Source organism: Sclerotinia sclerotiorum, genomic scaffold, assembly GCF_000146945.2.
Source record: "Sclerotinia sclerotiorum 1980 UF-70 scaffold_8 genomic scaffold, whole genome shotgun sequence".
Taxonomy (NCBI): domain Eukaryota; kingdom Fungi; phylum Ascomycota; class Leotiomycetes; order Helotiales; family Sclerotiniaceae; genus Sclerotinia; species Sclerotinia sclerotiorum.
Window position 1 is genome coordinate 738,924 of NW_001820828.1, and position 15,895 is coordinate 754,818.

The window sequence follows — 15,895 nt, forward strand, 5'->3', positions numbered from 1 at the left end:
AGCACCCGAATATTGATATTTATTATATCATGAGGAAAGTATTGTATACAGAGATATCTAATTGATACAACGCAAAAACTGTTTTGAAAAGTTATGTTGTTGATGAACAATGCTATGGGGATACAAATCAATCAATCACAATTCAGCAATATGATATTTCCATGTCCACACGCGTTCCACACGAGACCATAGTTTGACAGGGATTAAGCACTTTAGCTTTTGAGCGTCGGAAGCTTTTCTCCGATGCATGCGCACGGCACGATCGTTGGAATATTTATTCATTCTTCTTTGTATTATTAACCTATTATATTAAAGCAGCCAGCTCCTCGTCGACCTTTCTGATCTTCCGGCTCGCATAGTTCGTACAGTTCGTACTAACTCCGTGCAATCGATCAATTGATTGATAACAGAATACTGAATAGAACTGGTTGACTTGGCGATTGAAAAGAGAGTTTACTTATTCACAATTGTTGACATTACTATTTTCAAGCCAAGCACCCAGACCAACCCCTAGGATAGCTCTCCGCGCTAGAAATGCTAAGATGGATGAACGGATCAAGAAAACAATTAAGGTCAAGGGAGGGGAGTACAAGTAGTTCACACATTCATCATCTTCATCTGTGGCGTCGGTGCATACCTACCTGACTTGAATACAGCAGCATATGTGCTGTCCAATTTGGCTACATCAGCCTCAAAATTCTCGAGCCTCGATACATCAATATCCTATCAGACATTCTACAGGCTCGAGTAAAGATTCCCCGATAGTGGCATCCATGGATATCAGTGCACCCCCTTTTCTCGCTTCCATTACTCCAGGTGCGTACAGTTCCTATATGGAGTATGTATAGAGTTTGGTAAGCTGTGGCTTGGCTTTAAATGATTCACTTTGAAACTCTGAAAGTCTTCATAAATGGGTATCATAGAAAGTGAGGGACAGGATCGTCGCAGGGCGGAAGTGGCAAAAGGGACAGGAACAGGATGTCGCGGGGTTGATTTGTTTTGGGGTGGTGGTCCATATTTTTGGTAGAGTAGAGTACGGAGGTAGAACGGGTAGAGAAGGATTTGATAGAGAAAAGACAAAGAATATTTATCTAGTCTCTACTATCTACTAGACGCTACATAGGTACCAAGTAGTAGAAAATAGTATTTGAAATTATCTCTCTATTAAGTACTGAGTATTTGACTAACGACCTAGGTAGTAGGTAGTAGGTAGTAGGTAGTAGGTAGTAGGTAGTAGGTAGTAGGTACCTAGTATCGACCTTGGTACTTTAACTCAAATCATTCACTTCGGTATTCGGGTGTCGATCAGCAAATAAAATCGTACCCAATGCTCTCGTAGTGGTAGTCTACTAGGTCTAGTACCATGTGCCTAGGTACAGCACTCCGTAAATTCTGAATTCGATCCGTTCACGATCCATATTTCATTCACGAAATTGTTATCCATAAATCAAAATCGGATAATTTTGTCTTTAATCGGGCTTTTAATAATCGTCGATTGTGTACCAATCAATAAATCAATCACATTCTGTTACCTGAGCTTACTATACCCTAGCGAGTAGTACCTAGCAGAAATAGTTACCTACCCTTCACATCTTTTCTCTCGAAGCTTTTCAATGCCTGCACAGTGCATACATACTTATTAGTAACTTAGTAAGTAGTAATAAATTATCTTTTACATCCATCCTATAATTCCTATCTACCAAATAATATCCATCTGCCCACCCAGACGCTACTACTCCTGCACCTACATTTTCCCCTCGATTCGCCTTTTTCCTCTATATCTCCCCGGGATCTGTGCTTTTAAATAATCTCTCAAAACATTGGATTCTTTTTCTTCTTCTTCCTCGAAATTAAGGTTCTAGGACTGACACCTGCTAGAACCAGCACTCCGTACCACTTCACTTCACCTAACTCCATATGGACTGCACTGTCACACACCCCCTGCTTTATCACTACCAGGATGACTTCCTATCGACGCTAGACAAAGTTCTAATTACTTTTGGCAGCCGCAACATCTGACTTTTCTAATAAAAACTCAGTGCAACTGTTGGTCATGAGCTCGGAGATTTCACCTCGTGCTGTACGCTTTACACACGGGGACGACGGTCAAAGATTTGAATCATTGAAATCTTCGGTGATCATGGAGCGTCCACATATTGAAACCAGCGATTCCGCAGGCTCAGGCTCCTCTGCAGATTCACAAGACTTTGTTCAACATTTAAGCCCTGATGCTGCACACGATGTGCATCCCGATGCCTTTCTTCCCATCGACCCTCGGCCTCAAATGAATAGTATGAATTCAAGCATACGAAGTCGAGGCAGCAATCCGGAAACAAATGGTGCAATATATGGTCGCGAAACTGCCTTCAGTAACCCACAACAAACTCCATTGAATGGCGCAACGGCCAGATCTCAAAGGCCCACGGCACCAGCCCGAACTCCTTCGAGTACGTACGCGCCTGCGCGCAGACCTCCACAGGCTCCATACATGTCAATCTCGGATCGCCATCGATCTGGCTCAACCTCCTCAAGATTTAATAGACAGGATCCCAGTGGCGCATATCGTGCGCAAGAAAGGGCTTACGTACAACGGTTAAGGCAAAATGAGCCGTTCGAATATTTTGAACCTTATACCCCAAGTCTTGGATATGGAACAGGATCAGATACCGAGGAGGAATCACCATCAGAGCTACAATTCGATGCCGACCCATTCGACCAAGAGACCGTACTTTTCTACAACAATGATGACATACAACCGACAGCAGAAGATTTGAAAGATCCCGCAAACAGAGAACGTCTGGAATGGCATGGGATGTTAGCCTCTGTACTGACGGGAGACGTGGTCAGGCAGGAGAAGAAACGTCTGATTGGCAATTCAGAAAATAAAGCAGAGAATATTGGAACTGAGATCTGGCTCGGGATACGATCGAAAATATGCGGAAGAAGTTTAGGAGCCCAACGACGGATACTAGAAGATACAAGGGCTAATCTCGATACCGTCTTGGAGGAGATTATTAAATTTCAGGTCCAAGGTGAGAGTGAGGCTGGAAAGTCACCCATCGATCAAGTAAGGGACATAGTCGCGAAAATTGAGAAGTGTGAAAGTCTATACCCATCTCGCACTGGCTTAGAAATGGCGAACAAATTGGCGGCGTCGACGCAATTCGCTGCCACTTGCGATGCTGTCATATCATGGCATAATACTACCGAACTCATCAACATTGAGCTTGCTATCCTACAAAACTGGGTAGGGAATCCGGAACTCGACTTTAACAAAGTGAGACAGCGCTCGCCCTCAGGGCATGGACTTTCCGACGAATCATCGTTCATTGATAGGTTGCTCAAGGAGGATGGGTTGAGATCTTTGCAGGGTGATAAAAGCATACTTCTCGGTGTCTCTGAGGTCATCATGAAAGCTAAGAATACACTTATTGAGAACTCAGAGGGGTTCGCTAAACGTCATTTACCTCCTTACATCGAAGAATTACTCACACTCATAAACTTTCCTTCACGCCTTATCGAAGAGATCATCAAGGTTCGGCTACAGTATGCCAAAAAGATGCGAGATTCCACTCAACAAAACGCCATGATGGCTGAGCAAATGATTTCACAGTTCAGAATATTACTCAAACTTGCCATACTGATTAAGCAGGAGTACCTAACCATATCAAATCCTGAGCCTGGGTGGGATTTACCACCTTGTATTGATGAGTCTTTTGATCAGGTAGTCCTGGATGCGCTCAAGTTTTACTTCAAGATGCTCAATTGGAAACTTGGTGGAAACAAAAACACTTTCAAAGAAGCGGAAGTTCTTGAGCAAGAATGGGACTTTTCTAATGAGATCGGACGACATCTACAAGGTGGTGATGTTGAGGTTGCCGAGCAGTTTAGTTCTCTGACCCACAAGGCCTTCTTTCGTCTGAATACCACTTTTGAAAAAGAAATGGTGAGAAAACCAAAGGAAACAGCTGCCGAGATGACAAAGCGTTATAAGCAAAGTCTAGACTCCGTTCGTGTGCGACAGCGTATGTTACAACGATTCTCCAGGGTTCTGAGTGATCGTTTCGAAAACTCGACGGATTTCAGCATTGCTATGAAGCAGAGTGGCTTGCAAGAACTGTACTCGAGACTTATTGAAACTGGTCACTTTTTAGTTTATACTGCGAGCATCGAGCACGATGGTATTTTCCTCATAGCCTCTCCTTCTTTGTACAACCGACCTCAGGACATCCAATCCATCCTAGGGACTTGCTATCACACCGAAGATGTACAAGAAGATACTAGCAACCCTTACATATTAGTTCTTCGCCCCGAAGTCCCAATAGGATGGGATGGTCGTCAAGTTGATTCGGCTTTGATAAACATCAACATCGATTTGAAAGTGGGACATCTTAGACTTATCGCAGATGGGTCACAAGCCAGATTATCAAATGCTCGTTTGGCATTCTTAGACTCCATCGGCTTACATCTAGATATGGTGGTTGAACAAAGATCACATCTCAAGAAAGTTCACATCAAATTGACTGACATTAAGAAAGTCGTGTATAAATTATCGAATCTGATCATGGACAGTGTAGAAATTGTCCGAAAACAAACACAAGGGCTGGAATGTCAAGAACTTATCCAAACCTGTTTCATTTTCGCTACTGAGTTTGGTCAAAGATCTTTACCTTACATGGATCGAAACCGAAAACAAATGAACAACATCAAGCTCACAAAGATTGCCCTGGATTGGGTGAGCTTCATTTGCGATGACTGTGTTCCGACTGATCGTAAAACTTTCAGATGGGCGGTTCTTGCACTTGAATTTGCCATGGGTATGACCCAAGGTCAGCATATATTAGCGCTCGGAGAAGACGAGTATACAAGGCTTCGATCGAAAGTCTCGGGATGTATGTCTCTATTGATTTCACATTTCGATATCATGGGCGCAAAATCAAACCTGGCCGCTCAAGCAGAGAAACAGCGGGTGGAAACATTGAATGGCCAGTTTAGGAAGATGGACATTAGGGCAATGGCTGACGATGAGGAATCGGCGGCATTTGTTCTTAACCAACGCCTTGAATTGATAGCTGATCTTGATGAAGAACGAAAGGTCATAGAGGCAGAAAGGCAAGCCCTTGGCAGAGTTCTTGAAGAGAATAATGAAGCAGATCGATCTCTCACACATCTCTCTGCTTCTCCATCCAATATCAATATGCGCTGGCAACAAGGAAATTTCGTTGGTGGCGGTACCTTTGGATCAGTGTACGCTGCGATCAATCTGGACTCGGGTCATCTTATGGCTGTGAAAGAAATTCGTTTGCAAGACCCTAATCTTATTCCCACAATTGCCGCTCAAATATCAGATGAGATGCACGTCTTGGAGGTTCTCGATCATCCCAACGTCGTTTCATATCACGGTATCGAAGTTCATCGCGACAAAGTCTATATTTTCATGGAGTACTGTTCTGGTGGGTCACTTGCAGGTCTTTTGGAGCATGGGAGAATCGAGGATGAACAGGTTATAATGGTATATGCTTTGCAACTTCTGGAAGGTTTGGCATATCTTCACGAAAGCGGTATTGTTCATCGTGACATTAAACCAGAAAGTAAGTTTTCTCCCGCCGCCTTCAAATCACGATCATTTATCTAATCTTGGCCATAGATATTCTCCTTGATCACAACGGCGTGATCAAATATGTGGATTTTGGTGCCGCAAAGGTTATTGCTCGTCAAGGTAAAACCCTCGTTGCCGCGACTACGGCTACCCTCGCCAACAGAAATAAATCCATGACTGGTACCCCTATGTACATGTCACCTGAAGTAATCAAAGGAGAGAATCCAGGACGAGCTGGTTCAGTCGATATCTGGTCACTCGGCTGCGTTATTCTTGAAATGGCTACAGGTCGCCGTCCCTGGACGTCTCTCGACAACGAATGGGCCATCATGTACAATATTGCCCAAGGCAACCCTCCTCAAATGCCATCACCAGATCAACTCAGTCCACAAGGTATTGATTTCATTAAGAAATGCTTCATTAGAGACCCCAAAAAACGTGCTTCGGCGCCGGAGCTTTTGCAACATGAATGGATTGTTGCGATTAAGAACCAAGTTTCCATTGAACCACAAACACCAAGCGATAGTGGAAGCTCTCAGTCCAGTGCTAGGGGAAGTTTTATGAATTGAGTTCCGATGAGTACTTGCCTTTGACTATTCCTCTCTGCGGTTACGATACCTTTCTTCTACTTTTCGAACGGAAAAATCTTTCCTTTGTATTTGCATTTGTCAATATCATTCTTTTGGTCGTTCGGGAAAAGCGCAGTACATGAAGCGTCTTTGGGGGGGATTGGGTTTGGCACAATGGTCGAATCGGAATTGCATGAGGGATATACATAAACACGAGAATTTTTCATCAGCGATGAGTTGGGAGTTGGTGTTTTTCTTAGCATATATGTGTTTATGGGAAGCTGGGACTATTTTGACGTCTATTTGATTGTGTGAATGTGGATGTAGTGCCGCGTTGATATTGAGGGGCTGATCTGGAGAAGAAGTCGGAGGTTGATCCGAGCTGTTTTATGGATGAGTGAGTGTAAATACATGCATATAATCAAAGGACAAGTCGAGATTGGTTTTAGGGGGACGGGGTACAGGTGGCATGAGACTGGTGGTGATGGGTGTCTATTGGGAAGTATAGATACTGTGGTGGAAGGAGTGGCAGGGAGTAGTGACTGTAGGGATACATCAACAAAATAATGGAAAGAAATAATACTGCCGTTATGGCGGTGCTGTTACAATAGTTTCCTTCAATCCCCGTTTCTACACCTCACACATACATGTCATGATAATCCATCTTGAAATATCCTTACTATACTGGGTATAATATTCCCAAAACGGAAATACGTATACCGAATACAAGATGCGTCGGACACTATTCGGACTCTTGGTGTCCACGTCTAGGAGTAGAGCCCCACTCTTTTATACTGCGAAGGCGATGGATCGATGGATCTAGTTTATTTATTTTTGGTAACATCCTTTTATGAACTTGGAAATGATTTTTTTTTTTGAATATACTCGGGTGGGTATATTGTGGGATTGGATTGTGGATGTGGATGTAGAGACTTTAGATATGGGAGGGGATTTTTTTTGAGGTGGGGTGGAGAGGGGTTATCGATCTTTATGATGAGTATATTTCATGTAGATTTGGAGGGAATTTTTTCTTTTTGATTTAGATTTAGATTTAGATTGAAGGGAAGGTGAGAGTGAAGAAGAAGGAGAAGGGCATCAGTCGACTTTAAGTGAAGTTTTGTTGGATAGTTAGTTCCTGTGAAGATTCGCGAGATTTGGGATTGAATGGGAAGCCGGGATGAGATTATGGGGGACTGAAATAATCGTGAGGATATTTTTGATAATGGCTGGTTCACAAGATATTGTCGGAGAGAAAGATGTGACGATCATTTGATGGGAGAGTTAAGAGATGTAATCTTAGAATCAGATAATGAGTCTACCAACTCTAGAGCTGGATCTATATGGACGATTTCGGGATCTGTGAGTTTTGTTATCTACAAGGTAGTACTCGAGAATAGTATTGATAGTAATACTAGGCAATAGCGAATTATTCAGATGGATACCAGCAGTGTCTAATAAATTTCTAGAAGTCCTTGAATATCATAATATTTTATGAAATACTGTATATATATATATATATATATATATATATCAATAACAGACATCAAGTAAGTACAAATGTAATATTCAAGTACCTCCTAGGAACCAAAATCTACACTTCCACAGTACAAACAAACTCAAATTTCTAATTTAATGAACGCCCTTCTCATTGGCTCCGTTACAGGTATTGGAACTGGGTTATACTATACCTCTGATAAATTCTCTAGAAAATAAGGTAATATGTTATTTATATCCTCTCTGGCCATAATCGGCTCTCTCCTCTCTACTCTCTACTCTCGCATTCCAAATCCATCCCTTCCATAATATACTCTAGTTCCTCACCATCGCCCGAGATATCGCAGGCATAGGCGTACGTAGGAGATGAATATCCCACCTCTGCAGCCGCAGCACTCGAAGGATCAGCCGATCATCTCGATAAAAAAAGAGGTCCTGTTCAAGTTCTCATCTCTACCATGATAGCTATAACCAACTGGTTCTCCTACTTGCATATTTAGTTATCTTCTTTCTCTCTCTACTCGCTTCGAATAATAATCTCACCGTCTCTTTCCACACTATCTATAGAATAAGTAAGTAAATACTATTCTCCCACTCTTCATCATGCTCTCCCGTCTACACATAACAGATAGAAAACCCATCCAAAATTCTAATCTAATCACAAAAAAACACGCCATAATACCATGACGAGTTCATCATCCATACGCAAATACGACCTAAGATAGGTATCTAGACATACGCACTAGTACCCCATTTTCTCCTCTAGGACTTTAAATCTGTCAATTCATTTCCCAAATTGCATTCATCCATCCATTATAAGCGCCAGTAAGCTATCATTAATAATCGATAATCTCGTGTCTGGGGGGAAAAAAAACATCCGCACAGGTAGCTCTATGCATATGGCACTTTAGATATCCCCGTTATCTTATCTTCCTCATTCTAGATATCACATCCTCCTAGTGATGAATCTCGTGAACTGCATCTGCAGAAAGAAAGAAAAGAAAAAAGAGAAGAAAAATAAATAAGTATTCTCGGTTTCGGCGGATATATATATCATCCTTGGTTTTAGTATAGGGGGTTAGTTATACTACTTTTAATAGTCCCAAAGATTCTCCTGGTGTTTTTTTATAGTCCTCTTGTATGAAGTTTTTGTTTCGATGGGGTATATGGGCCGGGAGCAACGGTTGGACTTGTTAGTGTGGAGGGTTTTCGATGGTGGTGATGGGGGCTGGGGTGTGCGGTTTGTGATTGTGCGGGGTTTGGGAGGGGGGCGGTGGTGGGGATGCAGGTTTTGGGGGGATGGTTTTTGTGGTGGGGGTGGGGGTGCTTGGAGGGTTGTATGAGGGGAGGGAGGTCGATTTGAGGAGGTTGGATGAGGAGTTTGAGAGGGGGTTAGGGGAAAAGGAGGGGGAAGGGGTGAGGGGGAAGCGCGAGGGGCGAGGGATGGGGAAGTGGGGTGATAGGGAAGAAGTTTGATAGGTTTTGGTTTTAAGGGTTATATATCTGATCTAGCCTATACTCCGTCACCTTACACCTGATCTGAAGTTATTTCTTATATTGATAACCCAAGTGCAAGTGAAGGAAAGCAAAAGAAACATAGCATGTTACTACCGTGGTATCAACAGCACTTCACAAAGATGTATCAAAGGTATTTGAATTTGAATTTGAATTTTTTTGTGTAATCATAAAAAACTAAGTAATACCTAGGTAAACAAAAAAAACGAAATAAATTACGGACCAAGAATCAAAGATATTGATCAAGACCATTAATTGTCTACGCGGAATCGGCGCTGTAAGTCTCTCAAAAGACAAAGACAAAAAAAAGAAAACACGAGCGACGAAAAATCCAAATTAAGGATCTAAAATTTTAGGCTTCCATATCTTGAGCCGAATGTCTTGCTTCTTTTTCCTGACGAGGTGAAGGTGTAGCGGCATTTTCGTGACCAGAGTATTTACTTCCAGTTTCTGACACGTCGTTCAAGACCTCACGAGTAAGCTCAACATAATCATAAGCGAACTCGCCAATCTCGGCGTCGTCGATACCGAGGATTTCAGCTTCTTCGGTAGCGCGGAGAGAAAGACCGGGGATAAGGTTCATGACAAAGAGGATAATGCATGTTCCTCCAAAAGCGTAAACACCACCGGAAACAGAATCAGCAAGTTGATATCCGAGTTGAACCCAATTTCGGTTAAGCCATCCACCTGGGATCTCAGTGAAACCATCAAGATGAGCTATGTAATCGGCGGCGAAGAAAGCAGTGAGGATATTACCGATGACTCCACCAACGGCGTGTTCAGCGAAGATATCAAGAGCATCATCGACTCCAAGAACAAACTTGAGTTTGGTGGCATAGTTAGCACCGGCGGCTCCGACAACACCATAAATGACGGCAGCCCAGGCAGGAACGAAACCAGATCCTGGTGTAATAGCAACGAGACCAGCAATAACACCAGAGCAGAAACCGACAGTGGACCATTTGCGTTCAAGACGATAATCGAGGACACACCATGTGATACCACCGACACAGGCAGCCAAGTTTGTGACGACCGCGGCCATAATAGCACGCATGTTAGCTGCAAGAGCAGAACTAAAGAACACTACAGTTAGCTTTATTTCGGTGAAAAAAGTGTGGCTCTCCAAATGATCTGCAATGAAACATTACGTAAAGTTACATGTTTCATCACACAAAAGTAAGTCAAGCAAAAGAAGTTAGATAAAACATACCCAGCATTGAAACCGAACCATCCAACCCATAGGAAAACAGTTCCAATGACAATGTGTGTGACGTTGTGTGGGCGGTAATTCAATTCGTGAGTACCATGTCCACGACGTTTGCCCAACATGATACTGTATGCGAGAGCTGCACAACCCGAAGAAATATGCACAGGAGTACCACCAGCAAAGTCGAGACCACCCATTTTGAAGACCCATCCGGAGGAATTCCAAGTCCAGCAAGCAATTGGATCATAGATGATGGTTGACCAAACGAACATAAAAACAATGGTTGGAAGCATGCGACCACGTTCTGCGACAGCACCAACTGCAAGAGCTACAGTGATGGCGGCGAACATACCCTGATAGACGGCGAACATGAGATCAGGAATTTTGGAGGAACCCACTGATGGTGCTGCAAGGACATTTCGGAAGCCAACTATGAAGATTTAAGTGGTTAGTGCCTACTGTTGTGCAATGTTCTAGAAGAGGTTGTACTCACTATTTTCCAAATCACCAATGTATTTTCCAGCGGTGTGAGAGAATGCAAGAGAGTAGCCCCAGAAGAACCATTGGAAAGAAACAACTGCAGTAGCCATGATTGAAAGCCAAATCAATGACAGAGCAGACTTTCTTCGAGCCAGACCGGAATAGAAGAAACTATGAAGATCAAAAGATTAGTCTCTGTAGTACAGATATCCATGTTTTCTTCAAGTACATACCCAACACCAGGAATCATAAGCAAGACCAATGCAGTAGAAGTGATCATCCAGGCAATATCACCAGCCTGTCGAACGAGTTAGTTTTCGGCAATTTGAGGGATGTTGTGCGTAAAACTTACATCATAAAATATGTTGAGATCCTCAGTTAAGGAATTACCTCCAGCTGCATTGGTACCATTGTAGGGAACATGAATTGTGTAGTTGAGAGCGTCAAGATCGACGCCATCGACGATTAAGGACATGTTTAATATTTGACCTCAGTCCAATGGTAAACTTTATTTCAGCAAGCAAGGTGTAGTTGCTTTGACCTCAAAGTAATAGATCGTCAGAAGAAAAGAGTGTTAATTGTAGTTGCTAGCAAGGAAAGCTCATAAGCTAAGAAGCTCACAGATCGAAGGTTGTCGAATTGGAAGAGGTTGCAAGGGGAGAGGAGGAATGTTGTAGATAGTAAAAAGTATTATCGAGAGATGGCCGAGGTCGGATGGAGTACTGGGCTATGAATAGGGCTGTGGGATTTAGGAATTGAAGATGGGATGAGATAACGGGCGAGGTCGGGAAGAGAATTAATTATATTGAGGAAATTATCTGAATAGTTGCAATTGGAAAAGTGAGGCTCGTGTAGGAGGAACCTTGTGGGTGACTTTATTATTCCGCCTTAATATAAAGGTGTTGGTGAATGCGAAATGAAATGAATGAAGTGATTTATTGATGTTGTTAAATCACAGATAAAACTCAAGTCACTAGGTATCTATCTGACACCTCTGGAAGCACAACAACGGAAAAAAGATTGAGGGGGGGGAAGTGAAGTAGTTTTATGCATTCAGGTCAAACAAGCCACAAGCCGGCCATTGATCATGACATGCAATGCTAGGTATGTATGCCATGCGATGCTTACATACCACCTTGCCCTCACTGTAGCCTGGCTGTGCTTGCAGATAGGGATGTAGATGTGGATGTGATGTGTATCATGACAAGGAACGGTTATTAAAGTAAATAAAGGATGAATGTCAGCCCAGAGATAAGTAAACACCAGAAGCACTAAAAGCACTAAAAGCTTCGAATAGAGATCTGATTCGTCTTTCCCTTCATCTTTCATATTTCAAATGAATGGCCAACAAGGACCAACGGTTGGTCTATTTGTTCGGGCTATCTATCCGAACCTTTATTCTTAACCTTTCTTAGATAAAACACTATAAAAGATACCGGTACCTTTCTCCATTGGGTTTTGGAATTCCTGCATATGGATCGAATTCCGATATTGAAAGTGATGTTGAAAATTAACTTGAATTTTCCCATCTTTGCTTCAAATCAAATCACTTCTTGCAATGTTTTCTATGTCAGCTGTTATCTATCTTCTTTTCTCCCTTCTATCACATAACCCAAGAAAGAGAAGAAAGAAATGATTTCTTGGTCAACACTCCTCCTTGTGTAGCAATCCATTTTCAGCCTGCCCTTCAAAAAAAGAGCAAAAAGGTAGAGATAGGAAAGGTCAAATTACGCGCTTCTAGCCTATCAAAGCTCATCAATTAAGTACAGGGATAATTGAAGTAGTTTCCTTTTATAGTTAGCTTTAGATAAGAAGATTCGACTGTTGGTATCCATTCTGATTGGTTCATTTTTGGTATTCCCCCTCGTGGAAATTGACTTCGAAATGTCTTTTACTTCTAAAATATGTGTGGCTCGCCAACATATCGGGAGCAAATCAAACTAAGGGGAACTATCAGCCTTGAAGAACATGTGCCAAGATCTTAATCTAGTCAAGGCCATTAAAGGTTCACATGTTTTTAACGAGACAAGAACATGATTTGTGGATGAATGGGGAAGCTTTCTGGGGGATTGATCTGATGTGAATGAATAAATGGAACATTTGGGTTGGTACTCGAGTATATACTATGAAGTTTGAAAAAGACGTGAGAGGAAGAAAAGGCTGTAGATCAAAGTTGAATCAGCGAATCGGATATGATCCATTCAACCTCACCTACTACCACTAGACCTAGGTACCTAGATACTAGATACTCTTGTGCCTTGTTGCACAACTACACAACTACCCACTACTACACATCTCACTGATTCTTACAGCTTTATGGTTCCACGACTGATAGAAGCGAGGCTCACTGCTTCTAAAAAGTTGTAAGTGAGGATTTACTATATATATACCGTACAAAAGTCAGCAATCCAGATTTAAAGCCTCAATACCTCTACAAAAGTAGGTAGTGCCGGTAGGTATATGATCCATCATCCTTCTTGAATCCCCTCAGAAATGATGAAAGAGATATCTCTAGCAACATCCCGAGATGATAGCAGTCCTTCTAAATTGGTCTAGTCCAGCCGATATCTATAATTGCTGACAAGTTGCATTTATAAGTGGGAAATGTGTGGGCCCTTTATTCGGAAATCAATGGATTCAATTAGCTTTATCAGTGGATCTCGTTGGTCCAAGAGTCTACTCCGTAAAAGGTCAATACAGCACAGACAATATCGATGAACGGTGGATGATGACTTGATTTTAACTTTTATTTGAAACTAAACTTACCAAAACGCTTTCCAGAACTTCTATAATTCCATATTTGAAGAATCATGGTGCATCTAATTGCATTGCCCTTGAACAACGTCGCGTTCAGACCGTCTTGAGGCTGGATAATCTACACACGAACATAGGAACGATGGCTTTTACTTGCAGAGCAGGGACAACCTGACTGTACAACATGCATGCATTCATAAATAATGCTCCAAGAAGACGTTGGATTCTACCGGTTGATTTCTTTTCTCAAATGAATAGCTGAAACATAAGAGCTAACTCTGCCCCCTCGGCGCATCTTTCATTTGGTGTGTTCGCCCGAACCTACTAGGAAACATTAAACCATCTTTGTGTACGAATACATACATCGATGCGAATACTACGTCCCGGGGACAGTCAAATTTCAAAAATATCCACCACAGATCATCGACAAAGAAGCTTAAGAGACGGGAACTTACAGTAGTTTCATTCATAGAAATCTATTCTACGCCTCTTCTACACGGGCGGTTCCGCGTGAACTTGAATTTTAATCATTTGCCACGAGTCCTCGACATTATCGACGCGCCTTCATTTGCCTCATATCCGAATTCCAACAATCTTAGGGATCTAAATGGCGGGTCCTCCCATTTTTGGAATCCTTAAGCCGCTTTACCGTGCTCAAGGGAAATAGGCCGCGATAAGAGTATTCTGAACGACGTATTATGTTTCTGACCAAAAATATCGAGTCATGAAAAACTCTTCAAATGATTCTCAAGCGATAATCATAAGGCATCAATAGAAAAGGAGTTTTTAACCCCACGAGATTCATGGATTACCATGTATGTGTAGGGGTTACAGAGGGGCCTGGAATTTACCTTGTCGTGCGCCCATAAGCAAGTTGAATGGATGTGGTCTCATTGTTGTGCGAGCTTATTGGTTACAACCTTTAGATTGTACTACAGTGGTACAAGGCTTAGACAAAGTATCAGCTCGAGATTTATCTATGACCTTGTGGAGTATATTTACTTCTATCCCTTTTTTCAACTCCTTTCTGATTTGGATCAAGTGCTCCAAAATTCTTAGTATTATTTCTTTGATCTCATCCTGCAAGTCGAAGGACGGACTACTCCAATTCCTTACTTCAAAAGTTTACCCCACATGATGAGACTGCATTAGATAATATCACAATTATGCTATTATCATAGATCTCACTTTCACTCTCCTAAACTTGAAGCCATCTCATCAAGTTTCACGGCACGTGCCGAGGCTGAAAGATGAGATGATCGTCCCGCAACACACAAGTGGCACTAAATCTATTTTGTGTATCTAATCCCAAAGCCTAGGGACGGGAAGATTGATTGCATAACTTGGTTTTTCAAAATGGGGTTAATAGTTGATGATATAGGTTTAGTTTTGTTCATATGATCTCATTCGGGGTTTGATATCTTTAGTCTTGTACTAGCTTTTTGTATCACCGGATCTTATGTTACAGTACTATCTATCTATTCTAAGGGATATTATGGTGGGAGAATTTCTTTAGTGTTGTTGTAGATACTCGAGATATTCAGGCTTGTACTATTTTCAGTGTCTCTAGATTTGATATGGTGATACTATTATTCCAAGTAACAATGCCACCACCAACCAATCTCATTGTACCTTTACTCATCGCCCTCCTTCCTTATCCTTCTACCTACTCGAGTAGGTAGATTAAGTACAGCAATAGTAAACATATTCCGCAAATATACTCCACAATTTCCTAGATCATTAATATAATCCCTTCACTCTTTCTTCCTGAAGGAAAATCCTTACATTTAATTTTATTCCCTATCTTCGAATTCTCTCACTCTTCGTCACAACACCTTCCCCGCATCCTCATCATCACACACTAATTATCTATAAATCATTATTTAAGCATCAACATACTGTATCACATGATACCAAATACATACTAACTATCCCATCATTCCATCATCCCACCATACCACATGTGATAATATATCACCCCTTCCTTTTAAGTTTCCTCCTAGCATCTCTTTTTTATGAAGTCATTACTTATCCAGATCTTGATAAATACATAAATACCCGAATATTGTGTTTTGGAATCGAGTTTTAGTTCTATATTGCGTTTGGTGTTATGTAGTTATATGCTTTATTGATTGATGTGGATAAAATATTAAAGTGAGATAATAAGATAGATAGATTAAATATCAGATATTTTAATCAAATGATTAGTTTTATAAGTAAATTTATAATTTTTTAAATATTAAATAATAAAATATTGTAATTTTTTTATTGATGAAG

The 15,895-nt window shown here is 41.5% G+C and overlaps 5 protein-coding genes across 5 annotated transcripts; 3 read left to right on the forward strand and 2 right to left on the reverse strand.

Moving 5' to 3' along the window:
* Nucleotides 1–2,140: 2,140 nt before the first annotated feature.
* On the forward strand, nucleotides 2,141–6,168 carry SS1G_06598 (hypothetical protein; the record flags this gene model as incomplete). Its single annotated transcript, XM_001592307.1, has 2 exons — nucleotides 2,141–5,591; nucleotides 5,648–6,168. The coding sequence occupies 2 exons, from the start codon at nucleotides 2,141–2,143 to the stop codon at nucleotides 6,166–6,168; spliced, it is 3,972 nt and encodes a 1,323-aa protein (XP_001592357.1).
* Nucleotides 6,169–7,477: 1,309 nt separating this feature from the next.
* Nucleotides 7,478–7,881, forward strand: SS1G_06599 (predicted protein; the record flags this gene model as incomplete). Its single annotated transcript, XM_001592308.1, has 3 exons — nucleotides 7,478–7,527; nucleotides 7,709–7,715; nucleotides 7,774–7,881. The coding sequence occupies 3 exons, from the start codon at nucleotides 7,478–7,480 to the stop codon at nucleotides 7,879–7,881; spliced, it is 165 nt and encodes a 54-aa protein (XP_001592358.1).
* A 1,080-nt stretch (nucleotides 7,882–8,961) lies between these two features.
* Nucleotides 8,962–9,138, forward strand: SS1G_06600 (predicted protein; the record flags this gene model as incomplete). Its single annotated transcript, XM_001592309.1, has 1 exon — nucleotides 8,962–9,138. The coding sequence occupies one exon, from the start codon at nucleotides 8,962–8,964 to the stop codon at nucleotides 9,136–9,138; it is 177 nt and encodes a 58-aa protein (XP_001592359.1).
* Nucleotides 9,139–9,529: 391 nt separating this feature from the next.
* SS1G_06601 (hypothetical protein) lies at nucleotides 9,530–11,339 on the reverse strand (the record flags this gene model as incomplete). Its single annotated transcript, XM_001592310.1, has 5 exons — nucleotides 9,530–10,250; nucleotides 10,388–10,814; nucleotides 10,878–11,035; nucleotides 11,098–11,162; nucleotides 11,217–11,339. 5 exons carry the CDS (start codon nucleotides 11,337–11,339, stop codon nucleotides 9,530–9,532), a joined length of 1,494 nt encoding a protein of 497 aa, XP_001592360.1.
* Nucleotides 11,340–13,514: 2,175 nt separating this feature from the next.
* On the reverse strand, nucleotides 13,515–14,754 carry SS1G_06602 (predicted protein; the record flags this gene model as incomplete). Its single annotated transcript, XM_001592311.1, has 5 exons — nucleotides 13,515–13,596; nucleotides 13,631–13,650; nucleotides 13,748–13,844; nucleotides 13,982–14,053; nucleotides 14,735–14,754. The coding sequence occupies 5 exons, from the start codon at nucleotides 14,752–14,754 to the stop codon at nucleotides 13,515–13,517; spliced, it is 291 nt and encodes a 96-aa protein (XP_001592361.1).
* Nucleotides 14,755–15,895: the final 1,141 nt, after the last annotated feature.